Here is a 12,772-nt window from a genome sequence, read left to right on the forward strand (position 1 = left end):
TGGGGCCCATGGAGACATCCCCTTTTTGGGAAGACTGAGCGGGGTCGGTTTCGATGCTCTTGGGGACCTCAGTAAGGGGAATTGCCTGTAGGGGCAGAGCAAGGATGGCTGGCTCTTCGGAATCGGGGATCTGAGCTCTGACCGTATGCTTGGCACCCTCCTTGGGCATCTTGGGATTCATATCTCCAGGTGCTTCCATCGCATCATGAGGCTTTCCTCCTTCAAGCGACTCGCCATGAGGGACGATGATCTGTGCAGCTTCTGACTGAGTAACCCATTCCTTGTGTTGATCGCTCACAGCCGCGGAGCTGGCGGAGGCGGTCTCACAGATGGCTGGAGGATAAAATATGCTCTCCGCCTTCCACAAATTAGACTAAGCATCCACCCCAGCTCGTTTTAAGGCCTCTTACCAAACCTGGGAGCAGTATAGTCTGCATACTTCAGGAATTTGGGCTTTAAGGGAGGCTTGGGTTTCAGTTATCCCCATCTTGTAGCCCTCCTCCTCAGCCTTGTCCCTAGCAGCTTCGGCTTCGTTTCTGGCAAACTCAGCCGCCTGGTTGGCCCTCACGGCTTCGTCCCGGGCATACTCCGCCACGCCCTTAGCGTTGTCTGCCATGATCAGCTTCTTCTTCAAATCACTAATCTACTCCTTAGCTATCTGCAGCTGGTTCTCGGCGACGAGTAACCGCTTTGTCTGCTTCTCGGCTTGTGTTTGGGTGCCCTTTAAACCCGCTAAGGCATTATCCCTATCTCAGGTAGCATTCTTCAAGTCCTCCTTAGCCTTCGCGAGGTCATCCTCGGAAGCTTTAAGGGTCCGCGCAGCATCTATGCGTTTGGCGCGTTCACCCTCGATGGCCTTGCTCTGCTTATTAACTTCCTCCTCTATCCTATAGGTGGTCTGGAGGGCCTGTCAAGTGAGATAAATACATCGTAAGTGAAAGTCAGGGAGCAAGAGTTAATAGAATTTTAGTTTTCCAGAGTTTTACCATGCCCAAGTACCTCCTTGTGCTGAGGAAAACCTTCTGCATCCTCATGTTCTTCAACTCTTCCACATCGGTGGGGAGCAACATGGTTCTCCCTAATGCGTAGGCCACATAGCCGCCCTCACCGTCTCTAAGATCCCTCATGGATGCGGTTTCCAGCAATGGCTCCCCGTGGAGCATGGGGGCGAGAAGCCAAGCACTCGGCGCAGATTGGGCCTCAATCCCTTTCCCCTTGCCTTGGGTGGATTGGGCCTCGGTCCCTTTCCCCTTGCTTTGGTGCCCAATCTTTAGCTGTTTCTGGGCTCGTGGGGCCTCATCCCTCTCTTGAGAAGATCGGGACTTTCCCCCTTCCATGGGCTCCTTCCCCTTAAGACTCCTCTTTCTCTTTGAGTCGAAGGGCTCCGACCGAGGAGGTAGAACTGATTGAGAAGGGGAAAGAAGTTGGGGACGAGGAGATTGTGGCTGGGACTTGGTAGAAGAGGACCTAGTTTGGATGGGCTGAGGCTGAGGCGGGGGAGTTGGAACACTGGACTGTGGTTTGCCCTGTGCATCCTTCCTCGGTTGACCCTCGATGAGGTCGAGTAAGCTGGTCGGGGGCCTTCTCTTCAGACCCATTTTGGCTCGGAAGGATGTTCCCACTGATGCCAATTCCGCTTCAGACAAGGCTGGGTCACCCAGGTCACTGGAGGGATCCTCGGATGAGTCGGCTTGGTTAAAAGCCTCAAATTCCTCCTCGGACAGACCTAACTCAACTTTGTCCTCCGCTGCTTGGGAAGAGGGGGATGACTCCACCAATGGGATGCCCTCTGGGACAAGAGATCTTTCGGAGATCAAAAACCCTTACTCGACTACGGTAATTTTCGGAAGCCAAGGACGGTTAGCGCTAATCACGTGCTTCGCGTCGGCAAATAACTTCTGAAGGGGATCGTACCCTAAAATTTTGTGGGCGGCTCTAACTTGACCATCCTAGTCGTTTACAAAAACGGCCGCTTGTAGAACAGTCTCCAAGTCTGCCTGGTTAACCAGATGAAAGTGTCAATGAAAGGCGTTTGGATCTGTAAACAAAAGAAAAAAGTGTACATGGTTAGTAACCGAACTATATCAAATCGAAATGGCGCAAAGGATTGACACTCTTCTGCTCTTTATACCGCACTTGGTTCTCCCTCCACCATTGGGCATGGAACGCCATCATGCCATTCCCCAGATACGATAAAGAAGTCCTTGTTCAACCCTTTGTTAGAGTTGGGGAGGTACTGAATCAACCAAACCCTTTCATCTCTCGTCTTCACGTAGTAGGTTTTGCCTTCTAATTTTTGGAGATTATAGCACCAGTTCACGTTATGATGGGTTAGTCTTAGCCCCATTTTTTCGTTTAAGGCGTCCACACAACCCAGAATCCTAAACATATTGGCAGCGCACTGGGTGGCAGCCAATCGGAAATACCTAAGGTAATTCTTCATTACCGACCCTATGGGAATTCTCATACCCCCCCTCTACGAAGGCGAGAATAGGGATTACTACCTCGCCCGTCCTTCTCAGAAGATGCCACTCCCCCATCTTACAGTGCCTCAAACTAACGCTAGGGGGAATCTTATAGTCGGCGATGAACTTTTCCATCGCCTCTTCAGTATCAACCAATTTTCTCAATTTTCTCAATTTAACTATCTCTAAGAGCTACTAAACAAACTCAGTGGATGATAGGAGAAGTAGAGGAACCAGAGAAAAATAAAACCAGAAAAGAAAAAACACGAATTAGTAAAGGCAGAGAACTTACAGAAAAGAGAAAGGGTGCCTCGGACAGGCTTTTTGTGCTGAAGATAGACTCGGATTTGGATGAAAGATTGGATGAACCCAGGAAATATGCGCTAGAACTCTTAAGTGCGAAAGTGAAGAAACGAACCGGTTCCAAAAATCATTTATACCTCCCATCGAAAGTAACTGCCCAAATTTTCCCGCCCATAAAGGCAAAGGATTCTCCATCGTTAGATCATCATCGCACCGTTGAACGTGGAGAGCACAGAGCCGCCCGCATTTAATGAAGACATGTTTCACCTTCCAAAGGCTCCCAGAACGTGTCTCGGGCAGATGAAGAGTCTCGGGAACCGATAGGTGACAAGGATTGACAAGCCTTGACAGAAGCCTGATGTCATCAAAACCCTCCTATCTGTCCAAGGAGCTGGACAGCAAGATTTTGAAGGGCTATTATGGGACCAGAGAACTCACAACTCGGCCCACTTCCCATTAGGACCTAGGACCCGTGCCGAGGATAGGGGTTGCCGAGGACAAATAGTGAAAGACCAAATGGCCCATAGACGCAGCTGAGGATAGCCTTATCCTCGGCTTCCTAGGACTTCAAAAGAAAGATTAGTATATCGTCAAAGGCAACCTCCAGAGCGCCTTCAGAAAAGAAGGCGAGCAGAATGGAACTCATACGGGAATAAAGAGTGTAAATGGTTCAAGGAGAAGACGTCATCTCCGCATTGAATGCGCCCACAAACGTACTAACCATATTAATGGGAAAAGACTCCTGAACAGTGTGATTTCAGTCAGTGCAACTAACAAAAAGTAGGGTGAAGTGGCTGATAGGACAGGTACTCGAGTAGGTACCTGCCTGATCAACGGATGGAAGGTCAGGATCGACTGAGAAGGTCTCTATAACGAAAAGGCTGATGTGCCAAAAGGGGGGGACAATCCGTCTCCCAAACCATGCAGTCCTAGAAAAAAGAAGGATAATGAGAGCGCAAAACTCCACAAACTCTTCGGACGAGATTCACTGACCAGAGCCACCCAAACCACTGTCCGGTGACCAAAGCCTAGCATTTTAAACCCACACTCTACAAATTATATTGTTTGGACCTTTTACATACGAGCCCAATATTACCTTGGGGTCGTTACGAATTGAGTCCTTACATTATTCATTTTATATTTTTATTTTAATTATTAAAAATGAAGAAAGTAGAAGCTATATATTGTGATGAGACAACACTTGGTAAAATAATTATAATTATAACAGCGACCCTTTATCCTCTTATGGAAGAAAAATTAGGAAAAATGCTAATGTAACAAAAAATATTACAACTTTTGTAATAATTCGCTATAGAGAGAGTTGTGAATGATGGAAATATAAACCTATTATATTATTTTGGGTCCGGTTAATCATTTATTTTATGAAACTTTATATAAAAAATTGAAAAAAATTGTCAAATTAGTTTTTTTTTTCATAAAAAATTTCTTAAAATGGTATACTTTTACAACTCTACTATTTATTGTCCACCACCGACAATTTCTAAAAAAAAAAAAAAAAAAAAAAAGATTGAAAAGAAATTCGGAAAAAACAAAAAAAAAAAGGACAAAAACGTCGTTGTAGTGCAATTATGTAGCTCAGAAAGAACACGTACTTTTTATTTCCAATGAAAAGAAGAAATAAAAAAACACGTACTTTTTATTTCCGATTCTTCTTTTCATTCTTTCCTATCTCAAAGCTCTAAACCGCCAATGGCTCATGGAATTATTCATAGTCACCTCCCACAAGTCTTGGTTGTTCATCCACCGGAATCTTTTTCTGTTTACCAATCACAATACTCACACAAGTTCCATTTCTTGAAAGCATGGGAGTCACCACTCCCACTAGACCAATTCTTGAGCACCCACGCACGTAATGTGCAAGCCATGCTAAGCTCTGGCATTTCCCCTATCAAAGCTGACCTCCTCTGCCACCTTCCCTCACTGCGCCTTGTTGTCACCCCCAGTACCGGCCTCAACCACATTGACTTGTCCGAGTGTCGCCGCCGGGGAGTTGCGGTGGCCAATGCCGGGAGCGTGGCTTCTTGCGACGTCGCCGATTTGGCTGTTGGATTGCTCATTGACGTGCTTAGGAAAATTTCAGTTGCTGATCGATATGTTAAGCAAGGGCTTTGGGCTAGCAAAACAAGTTATCCTATTCCTCTCGGTTCTAAGATGTTCATTTGTCTCTATTTGATCTCTATATTTTAAGATGTCACAATTTTGATGCTCGTTTTATGATTTCTCCAGCTTTAGTGATATGGCAAAAATTAAATTCGAACTTGATTCGATGGCTTAAGACATCTATCTAATTCGTAGTGCTTTACGTGTGCAAGGGTTTCTCTATTTGTATTAGTGATATATATATATATATATAAACACACGTGTGTATACATTACATGTGCAAGGGTTTCTCTATTTGTATTAGTGATATATATATAAACACACGTGTGTATACATATGCAGAGTTTGTTTGATATTAGATATATAGTCATTTTGAAAACTTTTATAAATATATAATAGTTGTCTAGTTAGTTTGATATTAAATATGTACAAAAATATCAAAAAATAACTTTTTTTTCTCTTAAAAAAAGCTATAACTTGGTAATGATATTTCTTAGAGTAAATTTTAGCTATTTTCATGCATATTTGGTATGAAATTATTAAAAATTTCATTTTCAAAAAAAAAAAAAAAACCACAATGAAATCAATGAAGTTTTCAAAACAAAAATGATCCAAAATTTTATCAAATATAAGAACGAATTTTACAAATAAATAAATAAATAAATAAATAAAATAAAGAAATAAAGTAAACAAAAACATGTTCATGGGACTTTTTTTTTTTGGGGGGGGGGGGGGGGGTGGCGGCGGGGGTTTTTTTTTTTCTTTTAGCCATTTATCACTTAAGCCGAAAAAGTGCTAGGTCAAAGCAGGTTGAAGAACACAAAAACACTTGTAGGCTTTTCACTCCAACCCCCCCTATCTTGGAACTTCAGGGGTCTCAACGACCCTTTGAAAAATAGGAGAGGTCAAGAAGCTAATCTCAAAACACAAGCTGTTCTTTAATTTATTAACTGTTCATATTTGAATGCATGGAACTTGTAATTAATAAAGTAACTAAGCATTTGTTAACTAACTCGAAAGTGAGTGAAGTGACCAATGGGACTGTCTAAAGATAAGTGGTGGCATGTTGTTTGGTATAAAAGTCATAGGTTTTGAACTTTGAAAATACCTATAAATTTTTGGTGTTAGTGAATTTTGAAAGTTAAATATCTTATTCAATTAACAAGAGACTTTATGATATTGAGTTAAATGTAATTCACACATTTTATACTTAAAATAGAATTACTGACAATAGAAATTTTATTTTTATAAAAAATAATAACACCCTCTAAACTCTCTTTTAATGTAGAAAAATAATAACACCCTCTAAACTCTCTTTTAATGTAGTTGAAGAGGCTAGTACTGCAATTAATCTGATAGAAGGACTATATTTTATTTCTTATTATGTCTATAATACAAACAAATCATGAAAAGATCACATTGGAAACCATCATTTCTTATGATTTCCACTTGTAACATGCCAGTGTTAGGGATGTTGGTGTGGGAATGTATTCCAAACACTTTTATTATTATTTATTTTCTAGCTATTAGGCAATAAGATAAAATAGTCATTGCGCAATTATAGTTAAAGTAACGGTTGAGACTTTATGGGTTATTAGTAACCAATAACTATAGACCATTGTTGTTATGAATAGCCTATATTACAACACTCTTTCCTATAAGTCATTTGTTTTATTTTATATTTTCCAAATATACAATTTATATTATCTTCTCTCTCGCATATTTTTCTATAGTTTTATTTGTTTCAAGGAAATGCAATATTATTTATTTATATATATATATATATAAAGGAAAAAAAAAAAAAAAAAAAAAAAAAGGAAAGGCAATAGTAGAAGGTTGTTCTTGAACCTCCATAAGTGGAAGTACGTCCATCATAAAGATTGATGCTATAGCCTAATTCTAGAGGATTGTCTGGCCAAGAGTAAGAGTCGCATTGAGTTTTACTTTGGGTGGCACGAATCAACCTTTAAAGACAATACTTTCACAACGTAATTCTATAGTATTGTGAGATCATTCTAAAATTCTTTTTTATTCTATGTTTTTTTATAAATTATTCAAGTTATTATTTGTTGTATAAACTTATTCACTAAAACATTTCCAAAAGGGGATGTGCATGGTATAATGTCAATCACCTTTCCGTTTATTGTTATATATAGACTAATGCAAGAATAAATGCGCTGATGATTACAGTTAAAAGGCAAGCGAATTGGGATTATTGGACTAGGAAGCATTGGCCAAGAAGTTGCTACAAGGCTTGAGGCTTTTGGCTGCAGTATCTCGTACAACTCAAGAAAGCAGAAACCGTCATTTTCATACCCTTTCTATTCCAGTGTTTTTGAACTTGCAACTAACAGCGATGCCCTTGTCATTTGCTGTGGTTTAAGTGATCAAACCCACCACCTAATTAACAAGGACGTCTTATTGGCATTGGGAAAAGAGGGAGTCATCATCAATGTTGGGCGAGGAGCCATTATTGATGAGAAGGAAATGGTGCAGTGTTTGGTGCAAGGCGACATAGGAGGTGCTGGTTTGGATGTGTTTGAGAACGAGCCTAATGTTCCTAAAGAGCTCTTTGCCTTGGATAATGTTGTACTGACGCCACATAGAGCTGCATTTACTCATGAGACTCGCGCAAGTATGCGTGAACTTGCGGTAGGGAATTTGGAAGCATTCTTCTTGAACAAACCCTTACTCTCTCAAGTCATGGATAATTAAATAATCAGTAATTATTCTCACATACAATGGCTATAGTGTCCACATTTTTATGATGTTCACATTTAAATTATAAAATAAGTGATATTTATGTAATGTACAATACAGGGTGTATACACTTAAATAATTATGTTTCATTGTAGCCTATCTATAGTAGGCATTTTTTTAGATGTTTTTGTTGCTAGTTGGCTTTGTAAATATATTTATTTTGTTCGGCAAGTATGTGAGATTTTAATTTTATTAAAGGGGGCTCGAAGGAGGCAGAAGCCTAAGGAGAACCGGGCCATTAACATCATAAAAAAACATAGGAAGGGAGAGATGAAATGGATGATTACTAAGAGGCCAAGTCATACAAAAAAAAAAAAAAAAAAAAAAGGCCTAGTAGCAGTGGCGGAGTCAGGAAATTTTCTTAGGGGGGGGCAAGTTAGTTATGCCTATATTGTATTAATGGGTTAAGTCTATGTTAGTTCAGCCTACATTGGCTCAAAATGCAAAAAACTCAAGTTAATTTGGCCCAAATTGTGACAAAAAATAAATTACTTTATTTCATAAACTATTAAGTAAACTTGTGCCTACATTTTTTTCACTGTACTAAATTATTTGTACTTAAGTTTGAACTTACCTTTTTACATTTTAGAGCTTTTTTAAGGAGTTACATCTAATGTTTTAGCATTTAGGATAAAAAATTGATTAATAGGTATGAAATTTTGAAGATTTATACAATAATTTTTGTTAAAAAAAAAAGTGTGAACAATGAAGTGCAAATTACTATTTAAGTCCAATTAGATCAAATCAAACAATTAAATAATTATTTGTCCTCCTACTATTATCAGATATAAATAGATAATCTAATATTCTAATATAAACCACCTTATTATTATTATTATTATTATTATTAATTGTAGGGTACTGTGTAAAGAACATTAAATCATCAGAACAAAACTAATATATCTTATTATAATAATAAAAAATAAAGAAAGTTAAAAGTATTATATGTGAAATGTTGTACAGCTGTACAGCACTTCATTACTCGATCTAGAAGTTTACTAGTCGGTCAAAGCGAATGCTTCACAGCAATGTTGAGCAGTTATTACCAAATATAACAGCAGTATTGAGCAAACAAACGACAAAGTAGCAAGAGAGAAAGAGGTGTATTGGTGTTGTCGTCGAGGAGTGGCGTTACAGACTCCCAGCAAGAACACTGGCGTCGTGGTTAACTGGCCATGGCAAGCGGCGCAATTGGGGCAGTACACAGTAAACTTTTTTTTTTTTTTTTTTTTTTGAGTTTATATGTGTTGCAAATTTGGAATTTATAAAAGGTGAATGAGGGGTTTTGGAGGAACGTGGGCTGATTATTGGGCCAAATGGTGGATTTTGTTTGTTTGCTTATTTTTAATTTTTTGGGTTAAATTTTTGCTGGATTAGCTTAAAAATTTGAGTATCCCATTCTAAAATTTTAAGCTATTTCTTTATTTTAAAATTTTTTCAAAACTTTTGGGGGGCCCGGTCCTTAAGTGGCTTCGCCACTGGGGGGAAGTAATCCTGAAATCCTATACTAAAGAGGCTTGGGAGGAGGGTCGGGGGGGGGGGGCCCCCCCCTCGCCCCCCCTTGGCTCCGCCCCTGCCTAGTAGTCAACGTTACGGAGGCTTTGTTAACAAAATACAACGTTGTATTTTGATTGATTTTTTTTCTTTTTGAGAATCTTGTTGTATTTTAATTGAATGATTTTATGAATATAAGTTTTTATTTTTTTAGTATTTTTATTTTTGGGTTCTCTAAAGTAAAAGCTAAGTGAAATTTAATTATTACTGCTTATAATTCTTTTATCTATTAGTTTATGCCTTTACTCTTTACAATTTTTAATAATAATTCAATTTAACTTTAGCAACTATTGGTTTTTGTAATTGTATTAAAAAAATTATTGTGTTAGCATTTGCTTTTGTCTTCACTTAATCACTCCCCTATCCCACGTGCCTTGTCTATTTATTTATTTATTTATAGAATCATCCGTTATCTAAATATTATTTAATTGTCTTTGAATGTTAACATCTGCTATCCATTGATTGACTAGCCCAAGCCCCCTCACTTAACAAATAAATAATTAAAAGCAAATTTAAATTCTGCTACACCACTCACAAATTTAGTAATAAATTATAAATTAATTATAATTTTATCCATAAGAATAGATTGTTAAAGAGGGTCATATTCAAGCTCATTTTAGTTAGACTTAAAAAAAAAAGTTTAGATGTTCAAAATTTTTTTTTTTTTGCAAGACGTCAAAACTTTAAATATATATATATATATATTTTTATATATTATATATTTAAAAAAAATGCCAACTCAAGGTTCATTTAAGCACAGGATTAACACTGTTTGGTTTGAGATGAAGATGATCGAGAGAAAGAAAGAGAAATTAAATTTTTTTCTGCTGCTCTACCTAGTAATTTAGATGTTGTATTTCAATCAAATTTAGTTCAATAAAATTAACTTACTTTTTTCTATAAAAAAAAAAAAATCCGCTATTTAGATAGCTTGAGAAAAAAAAAAAATTAATTTTTTTTAAAAACTTATTACGTGAGCCGACATTTTTCCTTTCCCTCTACCCTTTTTCTCTTCTCTTCCGTTCCCTACCCTTAAACCAAACATACGGTAAAAGGTAGCCGCCCCACTAAGTCTTGACTCTTGAGTCATATAGGAATCGATCATATTGGCAAACTGAGCCCCCCCAGAAAAAAAGACTAATGCTAGGGAATCAATTATGATAACACAAGACTTCACTACAAAAAAATGGGTCTAAAGCTGCGTTTGAAAAACGCAGCTTAAGACCCCAAAAACGCGGCTATAGGCTTTGAGCCGCGTTTCCTATGGCCGCGTTTATAACGCGGCTTAAAGACCGCAGCTCAAAGACTATAGCCGCGTTTTTGAAAAACGCGGCTAAAGGTCTGACCTATAGCCGCGTTTTCTAACCACGGCCATAGGATTCGGCCTATAGCCGCGTTTTTGGAAACGCGGCTATAGACCAGCTTTAAGCCGCGTCTGAAACGCGGCTATAGGTTTTTTAAAAAACAAAAAAAAAAAGAAAAAAATTCTGGGTTTTTTTTCCCCAGAAAATTCAAAATTCCAATAAAAAAATTCAAAATTGAACAAATAAAAAAAATTCAAAATCAAACACACACCCAGAAAATTCAAAATCAAACACAACATACTCAAAATACAAACACACTCAAAAAATTCAAAATTAAACACAACATTCTCACAATACAAACATACCCAGAAAATTCAAAATATGCGGGCTATCCACTTCATCAAAATTTTCAACATCTCCTCCATTTTCTTATAACTAAACATAAAATAAGAAAAAAAAAAAAAAAAAAAAAAAAAAAAACTAGATCTGTAGACAAATCAGTGTGCTTGAGATGAAGAAAAAAAAAAGTACGTAGCTGGAAAGAATCAAAGAAAAAAAAAGAGTTGTGCTAGAGTGAATAACGGAGAAAAAAAAAAAGAAAGAGGAAAAAAAGAAGCAGTAGCTCCAAAGAATCAAAGAAAAAAAAAAGAGTTACACAGATGTAAAGAAAGAAAGAAAGAAAGAAAAACAAAAAAACAAAAAAAAAGAGTTACCTAGATGTGAAGAAGGAAGAAAGAATAAGGGAAAAAAAAAAGTGCTACCCAAATGTGAAGAAGGAAGGAAAAAAAAAAAAAAAAAAGAGAGAAGAAGAACCTGAAGAGTGAAGACGGTGGAGTGAGTGAAGAATGAAGAAAGAAAATGAAAGAAAGAGTAAAGAAATAAAAGATGAAAGTGGGGTAGGTGGGGATGTAGGTGTGAAAGGGTTGGCACGTGGGGAGTTGCAGAAAAACCCTTTTTTTTTTTTTTTGGCTGTTACATATAGCCGCGTTTTCTAAAAACGCGGCTATTGGCAACCGTTTTAAAAATTTACTACAACTGGACCTATAGCCGCGTTTTTTAAAACGAAGCTATAGGTTCCTCTAAAAATTATTTGCTTGAACCTATAGCCGCGTTTTTCTAAAAAACGCAGCTATAGAAAACCTTTTGCTGCGTTTTAAAGTTAGCTATAGCCACGTTTTTGGAAAAACGCAGCTATAGGTCACTCTGTAAAAAATTTATTTGACTGGATCTATAGCCGCGTTTTTAAAACGCAGCTATAGGTTAGCTATGGCCGCGTTTTTGGAAAACGCGGCTATAGCTTGAGGCTTTAGCGGCGTTTCTTGGAAACGCAGCTATAGGTAAGCTATAGCCGCGTTTTTTGTAAACGCGGCTAAAAAAAACGCGGCTATAGCCCGCGTTTTTTGTAGTGCTTGGTAAAAAATTTTAATTATGACAGATACTTTTTCTCCTTATGGAAGAAAAATTACTTATTGAAGTGACAACTATTTATTTTTTAATAAAAGCTGATTGAATTGAAATTCCAATAACAAATGATTAAGAGCATTCACAGTCAGGAAGTCATATAATATACCTTTTAATAATTTAAAAGGTAATTTTATTTATGATGAAAATACTATTTTGGTCTTATATTTTAGAGTCATAATTAATTTGGTCTCTACATTTTAAAAATTTGATCTTTATTATTTTCAACTTACAATTAATTTGGTTCCTACCATTAAATCACTAATGAAAAATGTCAACATTAACAGAAAAATGCCAAAGTAACAAACTGTTAACACAATTGACAAGTCTAATATTAAAAAATTAAATGAAATACTAGCATGTCTTAATTTCAACAGCCAACTCAACTTAGTTGGCAAATAAAACCCACATCAATGCTTATTTTTTTTTTCTTTTATTGTATGAATTCCTTTCCTTGGAAATTATAATACGCCACATCCCATCTAAGCTTATCTTGTTTTTCCTTCATACATTTTTCTTTTCTCTTGATTTTCCTTCATCTCATCTCTAAGCTTATCTCTCTCTCATTAATCTTTTGTTCTCTTCGATTCATGGCTGAAGAAGCTAAATCCCATATTCATACAAAACCCGAAATCTAGATCCACTAGGCCCAGCTTCTCCAAACCCAAATTCAACACAAATCGACCACGACTTCTCCGACGTCTCCAATCAGTGGTCTCAATATGGGTTTTGAGCTCCACGCCATGTGAAGGCAATTGGTTGGTGAACCATTCTGTGGTCGGGTTCAAAAAGCTAAAGGGATTG

At 37.5% G+C, this 12,772-nt stretch overlaps 1 protein-coding gene across 1 annotated transcript; it reads left to right on the forward strand.

The window, feature by feature from the left end:
- The first annotated feature begins 4,443 nt into the window (after positions 1–4,443).
- LOC115973276 (glyoxylate/hydroxypyruvate reductase HPR3-like) lies at positions 4,444–7,777 on the forward strand. The gene is made up of 2 exons (XM_031093535.1): positions 4,444–4,940; positions 7,080–7,777. Exons 1-2 carry the CDS (start codon positions 4,479–4,481, stop codon positions 7,602–7,604), a joined length of 987 nt encoding a protein of 328 aa, XP_030949395.1. The 5' UTR covers positions 4,444–4,478; the 3' UTR covers positions 7,605–7,777.
- Positions 7,778–12,772: the final 4,995 nt, after the last annotated feature.

Source organism: Quercus lobata, unplaced genomic scaffold, assembly GCF_001633185.2.
Source record: "Quercus lobata isolate SW786 unplaced genomic scaffold, ValleyOak3.0 Primary Assembly Scq3eQI_336, whole genome shotgun sequence".
Classification (NCBI taxonomy): Eukaryota; Viridiplantae; Streptophyta; class Magnoliopsida; order Fagales; family Fagaceae; genus Quercus; species Quercus lobata.

What these genes read in the sequence shown, in the direction of transcription:
- LOC115973276 (XM_031093535.1), top strand. Translation starts at nt 4,479, where the DNA reads ATGGCTCATGGAATTATTCATAGTCACCTCCCACAAGTCTTGGTTGTT. An exon ending in CTATTCCTCTCGGTTCTAAG is followed by an intron (nt 4,941 to 7,079) that starts ATGTTCATTTGT and finishes TGATGATTACAG; the next exon opens with TTAAAAGGCAAGCGAATTGG.